At 41.0% G+C, this 27556-nt stretch overlaps 1 protein-coding gene across 1 annotated transcript in view; it reads left to right on the forward strand.

The window, feature by feature from the left end:
- OTOF (otoferlin) overlaps positions 1-27556 on the forward strand; it is a gene marked incomplete at both ends in the record, with an annotated part of 162620 nt that overhangs the window by 41508 nt on the left and 93556 nt on the right. Inside the window, one exon of the mRNA XM_083378964.1 lies at positions 23555-23654. Coding sequence (XP_083235090.1) covers positions 23555-23654 — 100 coding nt within the window. The remainder of the gene's footprint in view (positions 1-23554; positions 23655-27556) is intronic.

The raw sequence follows: 27556 nt of genomic DNA on the forward strand, positions 1-27556 counted from the left end.
CAATAAGTGAGTGCTTCTGCTGCCCATAGTTCTTTATTAGAAATGTTCACAAATCTAATAACAACTTGTTTAAACAAAATGATTATTTAAGAAAACATATTAAATAAATGTGATGGTGAATTTGACCAGTTTTCCACAGATGTGCACAAGATTTCTAGTATAGCACCGGGTGGTGAAACATGCAGGAAATTTGATTAGAGCAAGGTTAATTGTGTAACCTTGGAACAATAATATTTCACCAACAGCACTAGACATTTTAACCTGGATTACACCGTTAATGCAATTTAGCTGTAAACCTTTTGGAAACTCCATGTGTAACACATCAGGATAACTCATTAGTTATGTGTATAACAGAATTGGATGGGACCTTGGGGTCTTCTAGCCCAACCTGCTGCACAAGCAGGAAACCCTATGCCATTTTAGACAAATGGTTGTCTGTCATTCCACTGAATAATTGTTCTGTCAGGAACTTTTTCCTTAGTTCTTGGTTACTTTCTCCTTGATTAGTTTCTATCCATTGCTTCTTGTCCTGCCTTCAGGTGCTTTAGAGAATAGTTGACACCCTCTTCTTTATAACATCCCCTTAGACATTGGAACACTGCTTTAATATCACCCCTATTCCTTCTTTTCATTAAACTAGAGATACCTAATTCCTGCAACCATTCTTCATATGTTTTAGCCTTCAGTCCCTTAATCATCTTTGTTGCTCTTCTCTGTATTCTTTCTAGAGTATCAACATCTTTTTTTATATTGTGGCAATTAAAACTGGATGCAGTATTCCAAGTGTGGCCTTAACAAGGCATTATAAAGTGGTATTAACACTTTGCATGATCTTGATACTATCCTTCTGTTAGTGCAGCCTAGGACTTTGTTGGCTTTTTTAGCTGCAGCACTCTGCTGGCTCATAATTAAGTGATTGTCCACTAGGACTGCAAGATCCCTCTCACAGTTACTACTATTGAACCAGGTACCACCTATTCTATACTTGGACATTTGGTTTTTCTTGCCTAAATGTAGAACCTTATTGAATTTCAACAGGGTATTTATCCAGGTAGTTCCAAGTCTACTTCTAATTTATTTCTTAATTTGAATTCAAGCAGTTGTAGAAAATGAATCTAAATTGCCAAAATGAACCCTTTAAGGACTGTGACAAGGGTATAATTATATTTAAAGCCTCAGTCTACAACAAAAGACACATTATTAAACTTGCTTGAATATGGGTTGGCACAGCAGGGATTATGCTGACACAAAGTGTCTGTAGTTTTAATGGGACCATGCAAGCCACTGACATGGTATAAAAAATATCACCCTGTTCCCAAAATTTATTTAAAACATTAAGGACTTGAAGACTTCTTTGAGTGATACCTCCTCATCTAAAGTTTCTTTTCTTTTAGTCCAGACATTAAGAATTGATATTTCAATGGTATAATATATACCTTGCTTGTTTTTAAGCGTTAGGTTCCATCTTTTCAGATCTCCATCTTAACTACATAAGTGCTAGCATTTTATATGTATAGCAATTAACTCAGTGGTAGCGGTTTTCAAAGTAGAAAAGGTTTCCATATTCATTACTGCCTGGTTCTTTTAACCTGTGATGTAATGGGTTGAAGAGTTGAATCCTGAGACTTTCTACATGTATACTGAGCATGAATTTTATCAATGGGTTATAGTTGAGCCAATAAAATGAGAGGTGAGATTACTTGAAGCAGCATAGACTGCAACCTAACAATTCCAAGTTGGACAGTCAGAGGTCTCGCTTGGTATAAGATGCCATCTATCATTACAGTTATTTTATTTTAAATTATAAAAATTGCTAGTTAAAATCATATTAGTGATATAAAAGAAAACAGGTAAAAAGATTTCCTTTATCAGTGGGTATTAAATAGTACATAATTCAGTGTGCTTTTTGGTTTATTATTTTACCACTGATCTTACTGTGCCTGTAGGCTGTTCTCTTATAAGCTTATTGATTTAGGATGGGTATATTCCTCAAGATAATGTGTCAATTTGCATACACGAGAAGGTTTCGCACATGCTTGTTGTAATATTTGGATTTTTATAAATAACGTTAGAAGGAAGGAAGAACAGGGTATTGTAGTCATACAAGAGGGCGGAGTACTTGCATTCTTAATTCTTCTCTAGCTTCAAAAAAATAATCAGGCATTGTTTCCATAGTTTTAAGCAGTTGCTGATACCTCACGTGTTCAAAAATCACCCAACTGTTTGGCAATCTCATACAATGAAAAATTGATAGACATCTTGGCTTGTGGGTAGCTAAAGTGAGGGCTATATGTATTATGGCATATTGTGCCTGTTAAAAAAACTTGTTTTTGACATCCATCTGTGTGTGACACCTATCTGTTTCACCACAGCAATTTTGGTTTCCTGGTCTGGTTAAAACTTGTTCTTATCTCCTGTATTCCATTTTCAGGTTGTTAAAGTGCACAGTGCTGGACTCTTTTTTTTAAGCATCATACTGATAGAATTAAAAAGATTCCCTGATTTTTAATCTTAGGCTAAATCTTGGAAATAAACCATGTCACAAAGTATGTGCACTGGTGAACAGACAAATGCTAGATGGGAACATTGTGCAGATGGGTCAGAATTGCTGATTAGAAGCTTCTCTTCAAAGGCCAAGTGCACTTCAAAGCTAATTTAGAGTGCAAACCCACACTTCAGCGATGTATGTCAGTCCAGAAATAATATCCCGTGTGACTCCAGCTGGGAGCCTGGCAAGATTATTTTTTTCTAGAAATACAAGTTACCATTTTTATCATAAAATATAGATGTAATATTTTATTTTGTAACACTGTGGGGGTGCCACATGTGAGCTGCAAAAATCCAACCAACTAACTCAATGACAGGAAAGAGAATTGTCTGCATCTCTTTGCTACAACCCAATGATCATCCTAATTTTTGCAGCCCACATCTTGCAACTTTAATTACCAGAACCAGACTTTATCAAACATTCCCTAATGTTTGTTGATGTGTTGAAGTATATAAAAAATGTTTATGGAATTAAATATATCAGACACTGGGCAGAAGAGAGATCCAAATCTTACATAGACTATATGAGTTTTTACAGAATGATGGTAGCAAATATAGATATATGCAAGAATTTTCAAAATCTACTTTTCCCCCAACTCCCCCACCTCCCAACTAAGTAGATAAGTCCAAGAAATACTGAAATGCTGCATTACATCAATGAAAGATCTGGTCGCTTTATTCATACAATATGCCAAATTTGACTAGTTTGAAATTTGATTAGGGGTTGTTGTTTTTTACAGTTAGTGCATTGTGTAAAAGCCATCTGATTAAATATTCAATATACTATAGAATACATGAAAGTGGCTTAATTTAGTAACCCAGTTTATTGTGTTAAGAAAAGCCAGCCTGTAAGTGAAATTCACTGTTCTCCTGTGTATTTCAACACTCCAGATGACACTCATGCTTTTAAAGCCACAAGAGCATTGAAAACTGCATTTGCACTGACATAAATCATAAGAAATAGAATTAGGTACTCCTCCAAATGTTCTTTAGGAGCAGATATCTTGCTCCAAAAATGTTTATGCACTTTTTTTTACTAGGGTTTGTAAGTTATTAATTTTCTCCCTAGGAAAGAATCATAGCTGATAAAACCAAAATGAGATATGAGAAATTACTTTTTCACATAAAGATGCAAGAAACACATTCCATTTCGTCCAGTGTCTTTTGCGCCAGAGCACGGATGGGTGTATCGTGCTGAATAGAAGTTGCTTAATAAGGGATATCTCCTTACCAGAAGGAGCCAGAGATAAAGGAATGACACTCAATGCTGACTTGGGATGAATTATTGATGCAGCCCCCTCTGACTTTTCATTATACAGTTTTGTGATGGAGCCTTTATATTCCTGGACACTGAGTAGCTTATGGTTAATTAGATGGCAATATGATCACATTTTACTCCAGCCATGTACTGGGACTAAGAGGGCAAAACTTTCCTAAACTTTTAACCTGCAGACATAACCAGGTTTGTCGGTCTCAAGGAAGACAGGGAAAGTGATATTGTTACATAATTTTGCTTTCCCCCCCCCCCCCACAAGCACTCTTGGTTGCTTAAAAAGGAAAGTTATGCCAAGTAAACAGCCACTTGTACCTTGTGTACTGGCACTTTTCTGTGCTGAAAAAAATCCTTTGCTAAGTATGATTTCATGTAAGATCAAAGTCAGTTTTCATATCATGTCCATTGAAGTCTACATAATTATTTGGTTCATGCTAACATTTGAAATTTGCGGGTATCCCTTAATCATGATTACTTCAACATCTATATTCATTGCTTATGCATAAAGTAATATTTCTAGTACAATATAAAGGTAGTTTAAACTGAATGGAGGCTGACTAGGAATATCTGCTGGAGGCAGAAGAGTGATGTCATAAAGTTGCTGAGAAAAGATTGTGTAGGATCAGCTGAAAAACTGTAAAACAGAATTGACATCAATGCTCGAGTCTAGGCTGCTAAAAGATAACAGAATCACTGAGAGTTCCAGTAAAAGGGTTTGGTGCTTGTCAGCTAGAAAATGTACTGAAATGTACAATAGAGCTTTGACAGAAGCAGACAGCCCACATCTGTCTGTCTGGGGAGTTCTGGGAGTTGAAATCCACACATCATATTATGATGATCATAAAGTTGCCAAAGTTGAGAAGCTGATCTAGAGAGATCATTCATGCATAGTAATTGCATAAGCTGCATGTACTAAATTTAGGTGTTGGTCTCATACTTGGGTTGTCTCTTTCTACCTGTTCTACAATAGATCACATTTATATCCCACCCTTCTCCGAAGACTCAGGGCGGCTTACAATCTAAGAAGCACAAATCAATGTGCTTAGGATTTTGAGGATGTATTGCGATTTGATTGTAGCTTGATACAAAAGATAGCTCTGTCTCTTCTTCCCCTGGGTACCCATTTGAGGATGGTGCTGTCTTTCAGCATGGAGACAGAGGTAGCCAGTTGCTCCACATAAGTGAGCCATGGGTGCAAGAAGGAGTGAATAAGTGGGGAAAACAGATGGGATTGAGGATGCCCAGATCTTCCTCCCACTTGAAATGGGGGTCCTTAGAATAATATAAGTTGGAGCTGATAGTACAGCAAGTTCTCTCTCTGTATAGGTGATCAACATTGTGTCCTTTTTTTTCTTCTTTAGATAGATAGGAAGGTTTTCTGTTTTTATTAGCTTGGGGGGGTGTTATTTTTCATTTTTGTATTACCTATGAACCACATAGAATATATTTGGAACTGAACTGCATATAAATTGCAATTCTTCTTTTAAAAATAAATAATTTAGGCCACTGAGTCTACTGCTCAGTACAGAAATGCAAATTAGAGCATCCCCAAGTGACAAACCCAACTCTGTTTCTGGGTCATGATCAAACTGCTTTTAGTGTTAGGTCTTTCCTGTCATTTGTTCAGCATTTGCCTTCTTTTATCTTAAACTTATTTTCCATGTCCTATGCTTTGGAACAAGAGAAACCAAGCCTTGTTTATTTATTTAACCATATTTATAAACCACTGACCGTGAGCAGTGTATGCAAGCAAAGCAAAGCAGACTATCTCAATATAATCTAGTACTAATTAATTGCATGAAAATCATTATAGTAATAACAAAAACTACAGTGTGTGCTTCTTGTTTCCTAGAGCCCAAAGGTTACCTGGAACAAGACAATGTTTCCTTAACTTAAGCAAGTTTAAGATGTGTGAACATTAACTCCCAGAATTCCCCGCTGGCATCTGGGAATTAAAGTCCATACATCTTAAACTTGCTGAATTGGCCCTGGAATTTGACCAGCAACCAACATGGCAACTTCAAAGCAAGGACTGTTTGCCGAGTAGCAGACTGGATGTTGTACCAGCCCTAGCTTCCATGTCTTCTTCAAAGAAAGCCCACCTAGAAGATATTACAATAAATATTACAGTAGTTGCCAAGTTATCAGGGATGCATTACTGTCACCAGTGTATCAAGGTATTTGGACAGTGCTGACCTAGCCCCCTTAGATATCTAAACATACCCATCTCCTTTAATGGTTTCATAACTTGCTATGCTTACTTGCTACAGTAGTCCTCTGTGTTAGGATATTCTAAACAAAGTTGTGAGGGGAAAACCCTGAACTAGTCAGGCCACTAAGTGGCACTGTATGAACTATATTTATACTTAACTGCTCCATAAGAATTCACTCTGTAACTGATCTCCCTAGTTGCCCTTCTCTGAATTTGCTCTGAACTTTCAAGTTGGTGCCAAAAAATGGGCATGGCGTCTGACATTTTTCTGCCTCAGATGGTGAGCTTCTTGAGCTGGTGGATGTAATCTAAATGAGTCTCGAGGACATTATCAGCAGCCATCCTATGAGTGCTTCTATCTTCTTGTTACATGAGGAGCTATGACCACTGTTCAATAGTAGCATCCCGGATAATGAATGCTCTTTACCCCATCTCTTCTGGTGTGAATGCATACTGTATTTTTTTAACATCAGGCAAAAACATTTTTATTTCCCCCAAGTCTTTTTCAAGTCATTCTGCAGCTTAATTAAAAACAGGTTGTTTTTATTGGTGGCAGCCATCCTGGGAACTTAAAAATAAATAAAAGCTGCTAACTGTGCTCATAAATGCAAAACAGAAGAAACTGAGTTTGGAAAGGCATGAGGCTGACTCCATGAAGGCATTCATCTCTCACCATCCATGCTTTACTTTGTGAAACCTGAAGACCTTCCTTCTAAATTTACTTGCAAAGAACTTGAGACTTTGAAGAACTGTTGACAGGCAGGACAAATGAAGCTGATTAAGCCAATATTGGTTGAAAGGAATTTTGCTTGTTCTTTTAAATGTAATTTATTCCAGAATTTTATTCTGATAAAATTATGTATTTTAGCACTTCTATCCTGCCTTTCTTTACAATTCACAGGATGACTCTGTATTATGAATGACATAATAGGTATTCCCCAGATGTGACATAAGAAGTCTTACTTTGTAAGTAAGGACCTTCAAAAGCTCCCAACTACATTGGTTTGAAAAGATCCATCCAAGGACATGCCACACACAGGACTTTCTACTAAAGAGCTCACACTTTAAGAGCACTTTGGGATTGTTGAATTGGGAGAAACCCCATCAGGAAAAATGCTGTTCAGAATCAGTGAGACTAACACAACTCATCTTCCCAAAAATTGTCTTCATACTGTGTTTTATTAGCCTGGATTTAGGGTTTGACTGTTATGGGAGTGGAGTGCCCATGTTTTGTATATCTGAATGAATAATGGGCAGGGAAGAAAGAAATGAGAAGCATGAGAAAAGTTGCTCAAGAGGGGTTTGGAAAGTAAGATTTTATTGAATTAATTATTTTAACCACATTTATGTGGCTGCTCTGTCACAAAAAGAGACCATGGGTGGTGAATTGTGAGGAAATGTACTCATATTTTTAAGATAGCAAAGGATTTTTAGTTTTCAATCCCCTTTTCTTTAACTTCTTAACAGTTTCTCTAGAAGATAGCATGGTACTGCACACTTTGAAGATATTATCCCCTGTGATGATGATAGTACTTGAAAATGCAACATTGTTTTCTAAATCATTGGGGGTAGAAATGATCATAGGTCATATTTGGGAAAGATACTGCCTCCCTCAAAAAATAGGCTAAGCCTTTCTTGTTGAACTGAGGGCACAGATCTTTTTTTTCCTTCTTCTTCAAGGAATTTGACCCTTCCTGCTGTGAGCCAAACAATAGACAAACACGCTTTTCAACCTCATCAGAATTCCCTATAGTTGTAATGGCTGGAAAGCAAACGTAATTAAAACAATCCATTCTCAGTTCTGGTGTAAGTCATCTAGTGCATGACGAGTAATATAGTAATACAGGAAAACGTAAGCTTAAATAATCTTTGCTCACAAGAAGCTAGTGTGAAATGGGGATGGGGGTAGGAGATTGCACCAAGGTTAAAATGTTAACTAGAAATGTTCCCAGAGTAATGGTTTTGTCAAATCCATAGATCAGTAATAGGCCCATCTTGTACGATATTTTTATGTTGCATGAACCCAGTGGATTTCAGAGAAAAATTGACTGCACCTCAACATCAGCTTTGGCAGAAATTCATAGGATCCAAATTTTGATTACGTGGCCATGGGGTTGCTGCAATGGTCATAAGTGTGGAAAACAGTCATAAGGCTCTTTTTGCAGTGACTTTGTAACTTTGAACCATCACTAAGTGAACTGTTGTAAGTCGAGGACTACTGGTAATACTTGTCTTTTTTTGTTGTGCCTTTGGGGTCTTCATCAAGCCCATGCAAGAAATCAGTTCAGTCATCTGTCTCTATTGCTTAAATGTGAGAGAGGAAGTATCAGAAAGAGAACAACAGAGAGGAAAAGAGATAGATAGATAGATAGATAGATAGATAGATAGATAGATAGATAGATAGATAGATAGATAGATAGATAGGTAGGTAGGTAGGTAGGTAGGTAGGTAGGTAGGTAGGTAGGTAGATAGATAGATAGATAGATAGATAGATAGATAGATAGATAGATAGATGATAGATAGATAGAGAAAAGAAAAGAAAAGAAAAGAAAAGAAAAGAAAAGAAAAGAAAAGAAAAGAAAAGAAAAGAAAAGAAAAGAAAAGAAAAGAAAAGAAAAGAAAAGAAAAGAAAAAAAGAAAAGAAAAGAAAAGAAAAAAAATGGAGGAGGGAGAATAGGTATCTGCATTCACTTTTGGCCTTGGGATTTTTGTTTCAATTCTGTTTGTCTCCCAGCAACAAACATATTGCTCCTAAGTCTGAACCTGAAGAAGAAAGTGTTGACCCTCTCTGATTTATTAGATTGGATTGGATTGAACTGGATTGGATCAGATTAGATCAGATCAGATTACATTATATTAGATAAATGACCTTGAGTATTTTAAGTATCTTCTCTGTTGGTGCTTGTTGCAGATTGCATACATAGATGAAGAATAGATGTCTCTATATTGTTTTCAGTCACAGAGAGTAAACTTCCTGGAATGCTCTTGCATTTGTGTTCTTTTGTTTTCTGTTGAGATTTGGGTCTCCATTGTGCCAAATAGGCTGCTGAAGGAGTTAGGTCCTTTGATCTGATCATGCTTGTACTCATAATTTTAATACCCTTAATGCATTAATAGAGATGAAAGAAATATCTTTGAAACCATTTGAAAGAGCTCTTTGTGACTGCCTAAGAGTTAGCTTTACTCTTTCACCCTGCATTTTGCCTTCTTCTTTACTTAGGTAGAGATATAATGGCATTTGGTATGTAATGAAATGAGCAAAGGCAATCTTTAATCATTTGCCATTTTATACAGCCTTAGTCTGGAGAGATTGAAAATTTAAAGCACAATAGAAAAACAAGGATCTTCTCATAGGGTAGGCTTTGGGAGAAGACAGTGGAAAGTAAAAATTCCTCTTCCTCCTCCTCCTCCTCCTCCTCCTCCTCCTCCTCCTCCTCCTCCTTCTCCTCCGGCGGCGGCGGCGGCGGTGGTGGTGGTGGTGGAGGAGGAGGAGGAGGAGGAGGAGGAGGAGGAGGAGGAGGAGGAGGAACGTTTTTAGAGTGGAAATCATGACTTTTGTTTTTGGGTTTCTCAAAATCATCAGATTGGCAATGAGGCGAAAGAACATGAAGGACATGATAAAGTTTTTAGTTCCCTCTTATGCATATAAGAGAAAAGTGAGAAATAACAGTGAAGGAACTGCTGCTGGGGCAGGTTGATACCTAAAGTACATTTCCTTTCTATGATGAATAAGCAGATCCAAGATATATGGTTTCCTTTCACTGAAATATCTGGAGTTTGAATTAGGAACCTCATCTAATGTCTTAAAGTTTAGAAATATCCTTGTGAGAAACTGCCCTGGCTCTGATCTGAGACAGACACTTACAGGTCCTAAAATGGTGGCATGCACACTCCATTAATACTACAGATTAGCTGGCCTGGTGCAAACATTTCCTGCCTTAATCAACAAGGCAAGACCTCCTTTCTTGCTTCATGGAACTGGAGAACTATAGTCTGTATAGTCTTTTATCTCTCCTGCTCTACTTTACTGGGCTTGTTTACTGAGCCCTGGTGTCACAATGGTTAAAACTACAGCATTGCAGGCAAACTCAATCCTGATTGGGGCCCAAGGTTGACTCAGCCTTCCATCCTTCTGAGGTTGGTAAAATGAGGACCCAGTTGGGGGCAATACGCAAAAATGCTTCCATTATAAACCACCCAGAGAGTGCTATGAAGCCCAAATGCTATTGCTATTAAAATACAAATTCAGGGGGGGAAATCAGTCTATTTACATCTCTTAATCATAAAAGAAAATTAAACAAAACCATCAGAGCCAGAGAAAGTACATCTCTGGAAAATAATTGATGTAGAAGGAACAGCAGGATTTTGTCCAGCATGGTCTGCTATTTTTGCTGGGGTGGGGGGTGGGGTGGTGTTTGGCTTTTTTTTTCTTCAAAACAACTGGCTGGATACTTATGGAAATGATATAATGCTCTATCAGATCTTCAGCCTTAGCCATCAAAGCTTATTTAGGACCCATAGAAGAAATCCTTCACATAGCACATAATAGAACCAAAGAATTTAATGCCACACAATCAGTATAAAAGAATGTTAGATTAATGGAGGAGGAGATGCTATTATTTCTGGTGGCTATGTGTACAGTGTTGATGATGTGGCCATATATCCAGCGCTGATGTTACCTAGACTGGTAATGAAACATCTGTAAGAAAATCACCAAGCTCAGAAAGCACAAGGACCCCACATATTCAGTGTGGTCGAGAGCCAGAAGGACAAAGTAACAAGGGTATGACTGAGATTCAGGAACCAAATTCATGGCTTTCCATTTGATCTTGGAGTTCCCTAGAGAACCTTTCTCCATACATTCTTTCTTAGGCCAACCCTATTTTATAGAGTTGCTGTTTCAAGGAGAAAATGAAAAGAGCCCTGCCTGTATATTTCCTAAACTTCCAAAGCAAAAGTAGGTTATACATATAATAACACCCTTTTAAAGAATTAAAATTATTTCCAAAATCAATGGCAGAATGCCACTGAGAACCATTTACCAGGGAACATGAATAGGAGGGTATTATTGTAATTATGTTGTGCTTGGAGGCTTCCCAGGGGCAATATTTAACAAAGAGACATTGGATTAGATGGGCTTTTGGTCTGTTCTGTCCTTCCACATAAATGTTCTTGCATACAGTTTATGGCCATCTTAAATCACTATCTGTTTTCAATTTGAGCACTGAAGTCTGCATTGTTTTTCTCTTTTAGCTAAGGACAAAAATTGCAATTTGCCTGATTCTGTAAAATTAGTTTTCTAATTTGCAAAGTGGGGCAGCAATTCAAAGAATCCAAATTACTTGTTGTTGTTTTTTTAAAAAGGAGAGGTGGTGTGTGTGTGTGGGGGGGGTGACTGTTCTTCAGCTATGTGTAGGAGAATTTTGTGCCCTCACCTCAGTCCATTGTGCCTAGTTTGCAGAGCATGTGGCACTCCTATTTCTCCTATCTTTTTTTGGGGGGGAGAGGATGAGTTAATACAATGTTATGTTAAAAAACTGAAAAGAAAAAAGGGTCCATATGCAAATAATGAAGAAAGAGTATAAACAGGTGAGAAGCAAGAATTCAGGATGAAGACTGGCAAAAGTGACTAATAATAAGAAAAGGATTTCTTGAAGTATGTTCAGGAAAAAAAAAGAGTCAGAGTAGTACCTGCTCAGTGAAGATGGCAAAATGCTAACAAAAAAGGGGGAGAGTGACAGTATTCAGTTCTATTTTGTTTCAGAATCCCCCAGGATAAAAGGATGTGCTTCACCAGGAAATTGTGATGAGGAAGGTGAGCAGATAGAATGAAGCTTGTGATTAATAGAAACATAGCCAGGAAATACCCCTTTACTTTGAATAAGTTTAAAGGGTTATATTGGCTGCATCCTAGGGGACAGGAGGATAATCTCAGTGAATCCATGTGCATTATCTTTCATAAAACCCACAGAATTGCAAGATGACTGGAAAATAGCATAGCAAATAGTCTCTCGTCTTCAAGAAGAGGAAAAAGAAAGATCCAGTCTGACTACGCTAGGTATCTAAATAAATCATAAAGAATTTGATTTGTAAGCATGCTGAAAATAATATGGTAATTATTAGATATTACCTCCAGTTTGTCAAGAACAAATATTGCCAGTGTAACTTTACTGTATATCATTTTTAAAAAAGCAAAGAATTCCCTAACAGATTATAATAGATTAGTACCACTTAGTACCCTAATAGATTAGTACTCCTTTATAAAGCCTTAGTAAGGCCACATCTGGAATACTGCATCCAGTTTTGGTCACCGCGTTGCAAAAAAAAATATGTTGAGACTTTGGGAAAAGTGCAAAGAAGAGCAATTAAGATGATTAAAGATCTGGAGACTAAAACATATGGAGAATGGTTGCAGGATTTGGGAATGGCCAGTCTACAGAAAAGAAGGAGTAGGAGGGACATGATAGCAGTATTCCAATATTTGAGAGGCTGCCACAAGAAGGAGGGGGTCACATTATTCACCAAAGCACCAGAGGGCAGGACAAGAAACAACAGATGGAAACTAATCAAGGAGAGAAACAACCTGGAATTAAGGAGAAATTTCCTAACAGTGAGGACAATTAACCAGTGGAACAGCTTGCCTTCAGACATTGTAGGTGCTTCATCACTTGAGGTTTTTAAGAACAGACTGGGCAGCCACTTGTCTGAAATTTATTTATTTATTTATTTAATACTATTTCTATACCGCCCTTCTCCCGAAGGACTCAGGGCGGTGTACAGGGCAAGAATAAAAATACAGATTACAAAAATTAAAACAAGATTAAATAAATGCCCACATACTAAAATACATCTTTAAAACCCAATAAAATAACCATAACAAACCCCCCCCCCCCACCAATCCCTTCATCAGGCCAGGCCAGCTTGTTCAAAAAAGTATGTTTTTAGCTAGCGGCGAAAGGAGCGAAGGTCGGGCGCCGTCCGGAGCTCAACCGGTAGCTGATTCCATAGCTCCGGGGCGCCCACAGAGAAGGATCTCCCCCTGGGGGCCACCAGTCGACATTCTCTGACCGGTGGCACCCTGAGGAGGCCCTCTCTGTGGGAACGCACAGGGCGGAGGGAAGTCGATGCCGGCAGCAGGTGTTCCCTCAGGTACTCCGGACCCCTGCCATGTAGGGCTTTGAATACCATTACTAGTACCTTGAATCTCACCCGGAAGGCAACCGGTAACAAATGCAGCTCGCGGAGCAGCGGTGTAACGTGGGAATATCGGGAGCCTCCCAACACAACTCTCACGGCTGCATTCTGTACCAGTTGGAGCTTCCGGGTGGTCCTCAAGGGCAGCCCCATGTAGAGAGCGTTGCAGTAGTTTAGTCGAGAGGTCACGAGCGCATGAGTGACCATGCATAGATCATCCTGGCTTAGATAGGGCCGCAACTGGCGCACCAGGCGAACCTGGGCGAAAGCCCCCCTAGTCACAGCTCCTATGTGGTCTTCCAGGGTGAGCTGTGAATCTAGGAGGACTCCCAGGTTGCGAGCCCTATCTACGGGGGGTAATAGTTCACCCCCCATAGCGAGAGGTGGAATGTCCAAATAAACCCGGGATGAAGGTATGCAAAGCCATTCGGTCTTGTTGGGGTTGAGTTGAAGTCTGTTCCTCCCCATCCAGACCCGAACCGCCTCCAGGCAATGGGACATCACGTTGAGGGCATCACTGGGGTGGTTTGGGGTCGAAAGGAAAAGCTGGGTATCATCAGCATACTGATGATACCCAACTCCAAAACCACGAATGATCTCACCCAGCGGTTTCATATAGATGTTGAACAGGAGAGGCGAGAGGACCGACCCCTGAGGAACTCCACAAATGAGAGACCTCGCAGTCTACCTCTGCCCTCCTGCCAACACCGACTGCGAGCGTCCCTGGAGATAGGAGGAGAACCACTGTAAAACCGTGCCTCCCACTCCCAATCCCCTGAGACACCGCAGCAAGATACCATGGTCGATGGTATCGAAAGCCGCTGAGAGGTCTAATAGGACCAGAACAGAGGAATGCCCCCTGTCCCGAGCCCTCCAGAGATCATTCACCAGCACGACCAATGCCGTCTCCGTGCTGTACCCGGGCCTGAAACCCGATTGGTACGGGTCTAGATAATCCGCTTCATCCAGGACCAGAGGGAGCTGATGTGCCACCACACTCTCAACAACCTTCGCAAGAAAGCGAAGGTTGGAGACAGGACGAAAGTTGTTCAATACAGCTGGGTCCAAGGCAGGCTTCTTGAGGAGAGGCCTCACCACCGCCTCTTTCAAGACAGCGGGGAAGCTACCCTCGCTCAGAGAAGCCGATATAACTGCCTGGAACCAGCTGCGTGTCCTCTCCCGGGCTGCATAGACCAGCCAGGAAGGGCACGGGTCCAATAAACATGTGGTGGTGCTCAGCCTCCCCATGATCCTGTCCACTTCCTCCGGAGTCACAGAATCAAACTCCTCCCAGGTGATATCGACAAGACCGCCCGTGTCCTGCTCGACAGACTCTGCCCAGTCAGAGTCCAGACCGGTCCGAATCCGAGCGATTTTGTCCAACAGATGCTGATTAAACTCCTCGGCACGACCCTGCAAGGGTTCCTCCCTCACGTCCTGATTCAGGAGGGAGCGAGTCACCCTAAACAGGGTGGCCGGGCGATTATCTGCGGACGCGATAAGGGTGGCGAAGTGGTTAGACCTCGCCTCCCTTATCGCAGCGAGATAAGACCTAGTATAGGTTCTTAGTCGCAATCGGTCGGATTCGGATCGGCTGGATCTCCAACTGCTCTCTAGGCTCCGTCTCCGACGCTTCATCTCCCGGAGCTCTGCAGAGAACCATGGAGCTCGACGGGATCTGCACCGGGTCAGGGGCCGCAGGGGTACAACTCGGTCAAGAGCCTCAGTGGCTGCCCTTTCCCAGGCTTCCACTAAGGCGTCTGCCGAGCTGTGAGCAAGGGAGGCAGGTGGGGACCCCAGTGCCGCCTGGAACCTCTGGGGATCCATTAAGTGTCTGGGGCGGTACCATTTGATTGGTTCCACACACCCACGGCGGGGGGTGGCAAAATGGAAGACCAGCCGCAGGAGATGATGATCGGTCCATGACAGGGGCATAACAATTGGGGAGCCCCCACCAAGATCATCTAACCACCGTCCAGATAAGAAAACTAAGTCAAGAGTGTGGCCTCCCTCATGAGTCGGTCCCGAAATTACTTGCGTCAGGTCCATGGCCGTCATGGAAGCCATGAACTCCCAAGCCAACTCAGATGATCCTCCCAGCGATGATAGATTGAAGTCCCCCAAAACTATAAGTTTCGGGAACTCAATCACCACCCCAGAGAGGACATCGAGAAGCTCAGGCAGGGCTGCTGCTATGTGACTAGGCGAAAGGTACACCAGCAGCAAGCCCAACTGCACACCAGGGCCGCATCTCAAAAAGAGAGACTCACACCCGACTATCTGGGGAACGGTGGCCTCCCGCGGACACAAGGTCTCCCTCATGACAACAGCCACACACCCACCCCTACCCTGAGCCAGAGGCCAGTGTAGCACCCGGAAACCTGGTGGACAAAGGTCAACCAGAGGAATCCCACCCTCTGGGCCCAACCAAGTCTCCGTGATGCAAGCCAGGTCCGCCTGCTCACCCTCGACCAGGTCACGGACGAGAGGAGCTTTATTCGCGACAGACCTGGCATTTAAATACACCAGCCGGAGCTCAGGAGGCTGCACATCCTCACTCCCGGGACCTCGGGGTGGAGCCAGAGGGTCGGAGTGCCTCACCGCTTGTAGGCAGCGGAAAGGCCTTCCCTGAGATCGATACGGATCGATGCTATAGGGACTCCTGCTTGAGCAGCGGGTTGGACTAAATTCTGATTATTAATGTGGGAATGCTTCTAGACATAATATATTTTCACTTCAGCAAAGTATTTGAAAAAAATACTGCACAACATTCTGATTAGAGAGCTAATTTAGTGGGGAGTGGATAACATAACAATTAAGTGGGTACATTGCTGACTTGATAGTTGATGAAAAAGCACTTTGAGCACTGAGTTGAATGCACCAAATCTGAAGGAAGATTCAGGAACATGGGTTTGAGAAGAGCAGTACAAATGTTCAGAAAACTTTGCTCAATGAAGAGTCTGAAAGAAATGGTTAAGTTTAACTATGTGAAATATGACTTCAGGGATAGCATTCTTCTAAACCCCAAAAGTGCAGGTTCGCATCCCACCAGGCTCAAGGTTGACTCAGCCTTCCATCCTTCCGAGGTAGGTAAAATGAGGACCCAGATTGTTGGGGGCAATAAGCTGACTTTGTAAAAATGCCGCTTGGGGTGTGTGTGAAAGCCCTAATAAGCAGGCATATGCATAGATTGAAGGCTATTGCTAAGCACATTGTGCTTTAGATTGTAAGCCGCCCTGAGTCTTCAGAGAAGGGCGGGATATAAATGGGATTTTTTAAAAAAAGAATGTCACATAGGAAATCAAGGCTTATTTTTTTTCTTTTTGTTTTAGAGTGAAGCCTCATCAAAGTGCTAATAGTTATGCATATCTGCCTCAACCATGACTGCACTGGTATGCTGTAGAGCAGGGGTGTCAAACTGCCAGCCCGCGGCCAGAGCGTCACAGAGAAACCGCACCCATCCCATTGCCGGCAATGGGAAAAAGTTCCGATACGTCGCGCGACGTTATGTGACGTCGCGAGTTTGACATGTCTGCTGTAGAGGCTTTGACTTAGTGTTTAGAATCTGTTGGGGTCAGAGTCAAGAGCAGTAACTGTAAGCCAAATGTAGGAGTCCTAGTAGACAACCAGTTAAGTAGGAGCCAGCTGCAGCTGTCAACAAAGCCAATGCAATCCTAGGCTGCATCAACAGAGGCATAGTATCAACATCATGTAAAATATTAGTACTGCTATATATTGCCTTGATAAGACCACACTTGGAATACTGCATCCAATTCTAGTCACCACAGTACAAAAAAGATGTTGAGACTCTAGAAAGAGTGCAGAGAAGAGCAACAAAAATTATTAGGTGTCTGAAGGCTAAACATATGATAAAGAGTTGAAGGAACTGGGTATGTTTATTCTAGTGAAGAGAAGGACTAGACTAGAGTAACACGATAGCAGTCTTCCAGCCATGGTGGTACAGTGGTTTAAATGCAGTATTGCAGGCTTACTCTGCCTTCCACTGCCTGGAGTTTGATCCTGACTTGCTCAAATTTGACTCAGTCTTCCATCCTTCTGAGGTCAGTAAAACGACTGACTCTGTACTTAAAGAATGCTGTGAAGCACTATGAAGCAGCATATAAGTGCTATTGCTAAGTGCTATTGCTATTTGACATACTTTCATAAAGAGGGAGGGGGGTCAATCTATTCTCCAAAGCACCTGAGGGCAGGGCAAGAAATAACAGATGGAAACTTATCAAAGAGAAATCCAACCTAGAACTAATGAGAATTTTTCTGACTATGGGAACAATTAATCAATGGACAGCTTGCCTTCACTGGAGGTTTTTAAGAAGAGACTGGACGGCTGTTTGTCAGGAATGGTATAGGCTGGGTCTCCTGCTTGGGCAGGTGGTTGGACTAGAGGACTTTCAAGTTCCTTTTCAACTCTGTTATTCTGTTATTAAAATACCACTTATTGCCTGGTGACAACTTACCAGAGGTACGTAACATCTACATTATGGGCATTGCATTGGCTTCCAAAAGATTTTCAGATACAGTTCAAAATACTGATTTTAAGCCATAAAGCCCTTTATAGTTTCACTAATTGTCCTGTCTGTTGCAATCTTAACTGCCAAGAGTCTTTTGATTATTGTGGTTTACAAAAGGGCCAGATACGCCCTTCTAACACCATGTTTCTGCAATTCTCTAGTAAGCCCAGAAATTTCCTTTTTGATCTTGTGACTCTGCTGGCACTAAATAACCATCAAATTCCAGCTGCAGGAAACCATGAAGAAGAAATATGAGTGTTTATCAAAAATATAGTATAAGCTGACATGGACAGTATCTTAAAAAAACAGAAACAGGCCAGCCTACTTGCAAGACAATAGGGATCACAGTGTATGCATTATTCATGGTACTGCTGGTGAAATAAAACTAGCAAACATGAGCTGTTCATTTTTTAATAGGCTACATGTTACTTTATCTGTCTACAAGCAGAACAAACTCTGTCACCCATCAGTTTCCCTAATACAAATGATAGATGAGTGAACTTCTGCAGAGGACACGATGATGATGATCATGACAACGATAATATTTCCCTGTTTCTAGAATGTAGTAGAAACTGCATATCTTCCTCTGTTGTTTTATCAAAATTTTTAAGCTTTTTAAAAAAATCCCCACTCTTCTACTCCAACTGCAGAATATTGCTATCCCTTCCACTTTCCAACAAATTCTTAAAATCACTTTTTTCCCTTTTAATCTTTTTATCCTCTTATCCCTGTTTCTTAACAGAATACGAGCCTTGAGTATGCTTACCGGTCAATTGTTTCTTTGTTGGCTTTAATTTCCATTGCCTCTCCTATTCTCTGTAGGTTTTCCTGTAGAATTTTTGACTGTGTGCTTTCTAAGGCTACAAAACTGTCTGATTTTGCATTTTAAAGTAATATCTAGTATGCAGTGATAGAAGGGTGGATAACATGGAATCATTGAAAACTGATTTTTAAATAAACCCATCAAATGTAGCAAGATTCAGAGGACCTCAGAGAAACTCTGTGCTCAATGGCAAGTTTTCATCACTAGATTTTGGAGTACAAATGGGAGTCAGATTGATAGATGCTTTGAAGATCATTAGGTAATCATCCTGTGTTGATCTAGGTTCTTTCCATACGATATGCTCTACTTTTATTCTGCTTTTCCCCTTTTGTATGGAGAAGAATAGAGCTGTACAGTGTGGTAGAAAATAACTGATTATATACTATCAAGTCAGCATCACCTCTTAGCAACCACACAAATAAATACAAATTAGAATTAGAATTAGAATTAGAATTAGAATTAGAATTAGAATTAGAATTAGAATTAGAATTAGAATTAGAATTAGAATTAGAATTAGAATTAGAATTAGAATTAGAATTAGAATTAGAATTAGAATTAGAATTAGAATTAGAATAGAATAGAACTGGAAGGGACCTTGGAGGTCTTCTAGTCCAGCCCCCTGGCTCAAGCAGAACCTATACCCGTGGTGGCGAACCTATGGCATGCGTGCCACAGGTGGCATGCAGAGCCCTCTCTGTGAGCACATGCGCCGTCAGCCCAGTCCCAGGGGGAAATGAGCCTCCTTCCTTGCCGGGGGAAAACGAGCCTCGGCGAGGACAAGAAAGGGGGGAAAACGCACCTTATTCTTCCCCGCCGGGGCTGCTAGCCTTGGCGACGAGAAGGAAGGGGGAGAAACGAGCCTCCCTCCTCGCCGGGGCTGCCAGCCTCGGCGAGGAGAAGAAAGGGGGGGGAAACGAGCCTCCTTCCTCGCTGGGGCTGCCAGCTTTGGCGAGGAGAAGGAAGGGGGGGGAAACGAGCCTCCTTCCTCGCCGGGGGGAAAATGAGCCTCCTTCCTTGCCGGGGGAAAACGAGCCTCCTTCCTCGCCGGGGCTGCCAGCCTCAGCGAGGAGAAGAAAGGGGGGGGAATTTTTTTAAAAAACGAGCCTCCTTCCTCGCCGGGGCTGCCAGCCTCGGCGAGGAGAAGGAAGGGGGGGCAAAGGCAACAGATCTACTCACCTTTTTAGTTCTCCCGTCTCTTCCTCCACTCTGCCAAGTGCAGTTAAAAAAACAAAGAGGTTTGTGGGTAGCCCACAAACGGTTTGTGGGCGGTCCCACAAACCAACCAATCAATTTAAACTTTTCAAGTTTTTTTTGTGAGAAGTTTAAATTGATAAATTTTTTAGTGCCACTTTTTTTTCAAAAGTAAACATGGTGGAGGGAGGAGGCCTGGGAGCCACATGGGACGGCTCAAAGAGCCGCATGCGGCTCCAGAGCCGCGGGTTGCCGACCTGTGGACTAGCCAAACCCAAGTGCTGCAGCCATTCTTCGCATGTTTTAGTCTCCAGGCCTTGTATCATCTTGGTTGCTCCTTCTCTGAATTTTTCCAAATTCTAAACATCTATTTTGTGATATGGTGACTAAAATTGGCTGCAGGTGTGGTCTTACTAGGGTTTTATAAAGTGGTACTAATACTTTGTGTGATCTTGATTCTATGCCTCTGTTTATACAACCCAGGAATGTATTAGCTATTTTGGCTGCTGCTGAACATAGCTGGCTCATAGTCAAGTGATTGTCCACTAGGACAGGGCTTTTCAACCGGTAGTGCGCGTACCACTTGTGGTACTTTGTCACATGCCAGATGGTATGTGATTGCTAAACAAGTCTAGCAGGGGAGGGGAATGAGCCTAAGTGAGCCAAGCCTGAGGGAGAGGCAGCTGCAGGACTGTCTGGGCTCAACAGAAGCCCCAGGAGCCGGCAGGGCTTCAGCTGATTGGCACTTCCGGAAGCAGCTTGGAGCTGGAGGTGAGGTTAAGACCCTTTGGACTGGCAAGATTTTAATGTATTCCTCTGGTGAGTTTTTGCCTCTTAAAAGATGTAACAAACAGCCACTACCACACACTTCTCCCAGAAGAACGAAGCTGAAGCCACCAGCCTGAGGATGACGGATGAGATTTCGTTGAAACGTTGCTCTTACACCTTCAATTCTACATGGGGAAAAAACCCGAATGACCGAAGATCCATATATATATATTCTAAATCCCTCAATCTGTTATTAACTTTCCAAAATCCATATAGTAAGCACCTGTCTGTTGTATTGTGTTGTACACACACACACACACACACACAGTATATTGGACAATACAACAGACAGGTGCTTACTATATGGATTTTGGAAAGTTAATAACAGATTGAGGGATTTAGAATTATTCTTTTGAATTATTTAGAAGATATTTGTTCATGGGAAATGGAGATTGCTTTCAAGCTTTTTTTATAAGGAGACCTTGAAAGCTTGACACTGGAGCCAGAGGATAAACAAACTGAAGCAGTAATCCTTAGTGCAAACTTTGAGTATCTTTCAGCCACGTTTTTGGACAGAATGGATCAAATGATTGATAAAATTGATAGGCTACAGTACTGCAGTTAATACAAAAGAGGTTAAAAACCAATTAAAAGCAAAAAGCATATTTTTGTGCACAAAGTAAAACAGTCAACAATTCCTAAGACAAAAAGATCTTCATATCCCAGAAGGTACAATTAAATCAGATTGGTTGGATTCAAACAATAGGCTAGATGGAGTTGAACAGTCTGTGGTTCAGCAAGTCTTAACATCTTGTACAGCGTGTCTTTGAGTTAAGTTATGGTTTATCTGCTTGCAGATAGCAGGCTTTGCAATACACCGATGGGTGTTTATTTAGCTCAGATTTAATATTAAGCTATTGACTGAAGTCAGCAAGTGTGGGGATCAATCAGTGTATCAAAACAATATCTAGACATCTTGAGTTATGCTATAATTCACAGCATCAAGTGTAGCAGCTTGATCATCATCCATTTGCCAGTTGGGCTTGTTAGTGCTTTAAGAACCAGTCTGCAGCTCCAGTCAATGACTTCCCTTACAAATGGCTGTCCTTTACACTCCCAATAGAGTGACTCAGAAGGTGTCATCAAGTGACCTGGCTGGGTTCCAAGGCTGGTGCAGCAAGATTGAGAAAGGGAGACACCGATGTTTAATTAGGGTATAATTAATTAATGGTATAATTTCTTTTGACTTTTGCTTTTGGGAAAGGGCAAAAATCATAACTGGCACAATGTCCAAATATTGATATTGCAGTCAGAAGCTGGTAGATAGCAATGTGGCCCTATTAGTCACATTATAAATGCAAGCTGTAGGCAGATTGCACTTCAGCACTTCTGCACAACAGCTAGTTGGGTTCCCAAACTTGCATATATGCATATGGGATGAAGGGAAGGATTGCTATTGTATTCTAGCATGTGAATCTCTGTGCTGTTGGAATTGCTTGCATGAATAAACCCTTATTTCACCTTCTACAACCATCCCAAATTGTTGTGATTCAGGGTCAGCCTGTGGGTTCGGCAGTTGGGTCGGACGACTCAGAGGAGGAGGGGGGTGTTGAAGAGCTTGCTGAGGGGGTTGGAGAGCTTGCTGAGCGGGTTGGAGAGCTTGCTGATGAGAGCCCTCAGCCAGGCCCCTCCCACCTGGTCACGACGGAGACCCAGCTGTGTGAGCCTGACAGCGTGGATGAAGATGACCCACAGCTGGCCCTGTTCAAGGACGCCCAACACAGGAGGCAGTCAATCAGGAGTAAACAGAGGAAGGCAATGGGGCACCTCGGAAGGAGGCAGAGAGAAGCCACGCCCTGAACTGTTTAAAAGGGGAATGTGTGGGAGGGCTGGTTTGCTGAAGGCAACCGCTTGAATAGTTCCTGTTTTATAGCTCCTGTTTCATGGTTGGTGTCTTGTTTTGCTCTGTTTTATGTTAATAAATTTGGCAGGCTTTATTCCAGCCTCTTGCCATTTGTAAAGGGGTTGTCCCTGCTTTTTCTGCAGGGCCGGTAGCAGGCTGGTACAGAACACAAATAACTTTCTGTAAGAACAACCACGTGAGAGGATTTATTCAAAGTGAAAGGCACAGTCATCCCAATACCTTTCCTCCTGAGCTGCTTTTCACTTCAAAAATTGATTTGAGGGTTTATTTATCTATGTTTCCATATTGCATACCATTAGCTACTCATTTCTTTGCTGTTCTGACTTCATCACAGTTCTCCTTTAATGCTTGTTTCCTGGCATGTTTAAGTTTCTATTCCTTAAAAGAATAAGGACAATATGTCAACGGCAAGAGGATCCCCTGTGCACACTGTTGCTATCATTTCACCAATGACATTTCAGAGCTGGGAAATAACTCCTGCCCACAACCTTTAGAAACTGCTGGCAAAGAGAATAGAAAACTAATCATTCTTTGGATATATGGACGGGGCAAAGATTACTGGGAGAGTATCTGTATCATTTTCAAAAGGTCTTTCTTCCAGTCTTCAGTATTTCCAATTAAAGGGGAGCTGGGGATGGGAAAGATCTTTTTTTGCCAGAAATCCTGGAGAGTAACTGTCTGTCAAAGCAGACAATATAGACAAGGGAGATCAGATGTCTTTCCTGAATAAAGTCAGCTCCCATGTCCCTAATGGCTTTCAATTACCTACCAATCTATCTCCAAAATGCTTGCCCTTCAGCTGGATTTACCCAACACACTAGACTAGGCTAAAATGGTCTTTGATAATATGGTACAGCATATTATGTGACCATGTAAAGTCATAATATGCTTTATTTGCATATGTCATCTTCTCTGAACACAGCAGTTGTACTTTGGTAATCCAGCTGTAGAGTTTAAGAAATTGCACAAATACAGGTTTATGCTGTCTTTCCTTTTTAGCTATTTCTTCCTACAAGAATCTGATAATACAGAAGTTTGTCTAGCTAAGATTAATCTTTCAGGTATCTCACTGTCTTTTCTGCTTGCTTTCTAGACTCATTGGTATATTCCAGATGGTCCTGCAGAAAGTGGTGGAAGAAGGACAATTGAATGTGACCGACACCTTGATCGATGACAACAATGTGTCCATTCAAGTAAATACCATATTGTTGCCCAAGAGGAGGTGGAGCTATTTTTATTCTGTCCATGGTCTTTGGAGTTGATTTATTTTCTTACTCCAACAATGGTGTTTCCATTATACTTAGATAAGCAGTTATGCATCCAGATCAAAATACATTGTAGGTGTCGTTTTGCATAGTTTCTTTCACTGCAAATGGATAGAGATGATAGAAGCTTACAGGCTGTCCTGAGTTTGCATTGTTCATGGGAAAAGGGTGAGAGGCAATTTAATAGCAATAGCAATAGCATTTAGCCTTATATATTGCCTCACAGTGCTTTACCACACTCTCTGGGTTGTTTACATTGTTAGCATTATTTGCATATTGCCCCCAACTATCTGGGTCCTCATTTTACCAATCTCAGAAGGATGAAAGGCTGAGTCAACCTTGAGCCCTGTCAGGATCGAACTTCAGGCTATGGGCAGAGTTTGCCTGCAACACTGCACTTTAACCACTGCATCACCAGGGCTCTGTTATTTTAAAAATGAGGTGTTATAATATAAACCTACCTTTACTACTTATTTCTCTGTTTGGTCTGGTCTTTATGCATTCATGTTACATTGAACCCAAAGTAGAGTCACCCTCTACTTTCCCCACTGAAAACAAGTCACAGCTTGTATACCGAAGCTTATTGAATAAACCACAGTTGACTTTAGGCAAATATGAAAATAATTGGGGATTTCAAAACAGTCCTTGTGGATGGTGGAAAGCCCTTTCAAGAAGTGCTTTGCTAAAGTGTTTGCCCAACAAGAGCCTTGGTGGACCAGTGGGCTAATGCCTCCTTAAGTAACACCAGCTGCCTGCAATTAGTGCAGGTTCAAGTCCCACCAGGCTCAAGGTTGACTCAGCCTTCCATCCTTCCGAGGTAGGTAAAATGAGGACCCAGATTGTTGGGGGCAATAAGCTGACTTTGTAATAATGCCGCTGGGGTGTGTGTGAAAGCCCTAATAAGCAGGCATATACATAGAATGAAGGCTATTGCTAAGCACATTGGTTTGTGCTTAAATTGTAAGCCGCCCTGAGTCTTTGGAGAAGGGCGGGATATAAATGGAATTAAAATAAAAAAATAAAATAAACTCCAGTTCACATTAAAGTCAAGTTCACGTTTAAACCTCCTCTTTACATCATACAATGAAGAAATGTTTAAAAAGTTCATATTTTTTTTAAAAGCTATAGAATCGTGTTCTGACTGTATAGTCCACAGAGTTAGAGAACATGAAAGACTAGCATCTGAGTATTGCTGTTTTGTTTTGTTTTTAAGAAAACTGTGCAAGGTGCACTCTCTTTCTCTCTCTGTTCAATCAATGTTCAATTTCTCTTTCAGTAAGTATACACAACAGGATATACAGGTAGACCTCGACTTATGATCACAATTGAGCCCACAATTTCTGTTGCAAAGTGAGATGTTTGTTAAGTGAATTTTGCACCATTTTATGACTTTTCGTACCCCGCCTGTTAAGTGAATCACTGCAGCTGTTAAGTTAGTAACACGGTTGTTAAGTGCATCTGGCTTCCCCATTGACTTTGCTTATCTGAAGGTTGCAAAATGGAATCACGTGACTCTGGGACACTGCAACCGTCATGAATGTGAGCCAGTTGCCAAGTGCCTGAATTTTGAGCACATAACGATGGGGATGCTGCAACGGTTGTAAGTGTGAAAAATGGTCCTAAGTCACTTTTTTCCGTGTTGTTGTAACTTCAGACAGTCATTAAGGGAACTGATGTAAGTCAAGAACTATCTGTAGTATAAAAATCTGCTACTTTCTGAATTGTGTTATGAAGTTTGCCTCTGCCTCCAAGGGTTTTTTGGTTTTTTTTCCTTTGGTCATACTTTGTTTTCCACCATTGCTTTTACCATGCCTGACTTTACATTCACCCAATTTCAGAGTTCAGAGCTTTTTAACCCATGGCTAAAATCACCCAGTGCCTATGTCAGAATAGAAATGCTTGGGTAAGGCATGTAATGTACTACCTTATTCAGTAACCATGGGAACCACACATAGAAAAGGAGAGCACGTTAGGAACCTCCCTTCTATTTTTTTTTTCTATTTCTCTTGTAGTTCATTAGACCGGTGTCTGGATTAGCCGGAGAAAGAGATAAATAGAAACTGAAGTTGGGAAAACATTTTGCAAAATATTTAATTAGTTTTTCTGAATGAAAGAGACTAGGGAGGGGTTGCAAAGCCATGGATTTCGCTATGCCTGTTTCACATTTAAAACTACATTTTTGCTTTACTTTGTTTTCCATTGCTTTCTCTCATTTTGGAACCTGAATGTATCACACACACACACACACACACACACACACACTGTAACTGGTGTATCCCTGAGGAGGAATTGCAATGGATCTTGCAATTTTAATCTTTTATTTTGATTGCAGTGGAAGCCTTTGGTGCTTTTATTGACATGACCAGAGACCAACCAGAAGATCACAGTCCCAAATCACCCATTGAAAAGCTGCTTGCTCCATAGACAGTGAAGCTTCTGAATGAGAAATAATATGGCACCAACGAGCCTCTATTTAGATTAACCCATATGCAATAGGCAGGCTGACATCAGTGACAATTGTGGGTGCAAAGCAGAGATGAGGACCAATTTGGCTTCCATTCAGAAGTTCTGCCATCACTTGGTCAATTTAAATTTAAAATAATCACATATCACACTTTAACAGGTTGGTTAATGTACAATTTATTTTTATTTAAAAAAAAGTAAAACTCAAATCCAAAAAACCACCACCTTGGGCACTTACTGTATATGCATAAGTACTTAGGTAATTTAAAAAGAAAAATATTGTTTTAAACATTCAAATTCAGTTTTTCTCTCCAGAAGGTCAATTATATAGATCATAAAAGTCATCTATTAAGGAGGCCAAAACTGAATGAAATGTTCCTTAATTGGTGGGTTCTTCCAAGTTCTTAAATGCTATGCCAATGTTTTAGATTAGTAGAAGTTCTCCACATTTTTAAACAAAAAGACATACACACACATACACACACTAATATATACAGAGCTATCATCATCATCATCACCATCATTCTAGCCATTGTCTATTCACTGCAGGATGAAGGCCTTTTCCGCATGTTTCCAACCAATAGGATCCTGAGCTTTCTTTTGCCAGACGGGCCCGCAATACTTGCTGATTGAGGTTGAATTGACTTGTTGAAGGAATAGATTATAATCTGCCACGCTATATCTTTACCTATAGGATAGTCCTCAATTTACAACCACAATTGAGCCTCAAATTTCTGTTGTTAAGTGAGACATTTGTTAAATGAGTTTTGCCCCATTTCATAACACTTCTTGTCATGGGTGTTAAGTGAATCACTGCAGTTGTTAAATTAGTAACCCAGTTGTTAGGTGAATCTGACTTCCTCATTGACTTTGCTTGTCAGAAGGTTGCAAAAGGTGATCACGTGACCCTGGGATGCAGCACCTGTCATAAACAGGAACCAGTTGCCAAACATCTAAATTCTGATAATTGATCACAGGGATGCTGCAAAAGTTGTTACTGTGAAAAATGGTCACAGGTCATTTTTTTTCAGTGCCATTGTAACTAAATGAACTGTTGTAAATCAAGAATTACCTCTACCTCTACCAATATATGTTTGTGCGTGTGTGTGTGCTTCCCAGTGTTTTCTGATACAAAATAGTAAATGTGGCAGCTCATCACAGGAATTGTATTCACTTCTCAGGCAGCATTAGTTTATAAGTCGTGATGATTGCAAGAAAGTCATGCTGTGATTTGGTGTCTTGAGCTTTTTCCATTAAGTATCCACATGAGGGGAAAAATATCAACATTTTGACATGTGTTGAGATGATTCAGCTGCATTCCATCTCTGAGCCACACAAATGCAGTGCTTTATCAAACTGTTCCCTAT

The sequence above is a fragment of the Vipera ursinii genome, assembly GCF_947247035.1.
Source record: "Vipera ursinii genome assembly, chromosome: 1".
In the NCBI taxonomy this organism is placed as follows: domain Eukaryota; kingdom Metazoa; phylum Chordata; class Lepidosauria; order Squamata; family Viperidae; genus Vipera; species Vipera ursinii.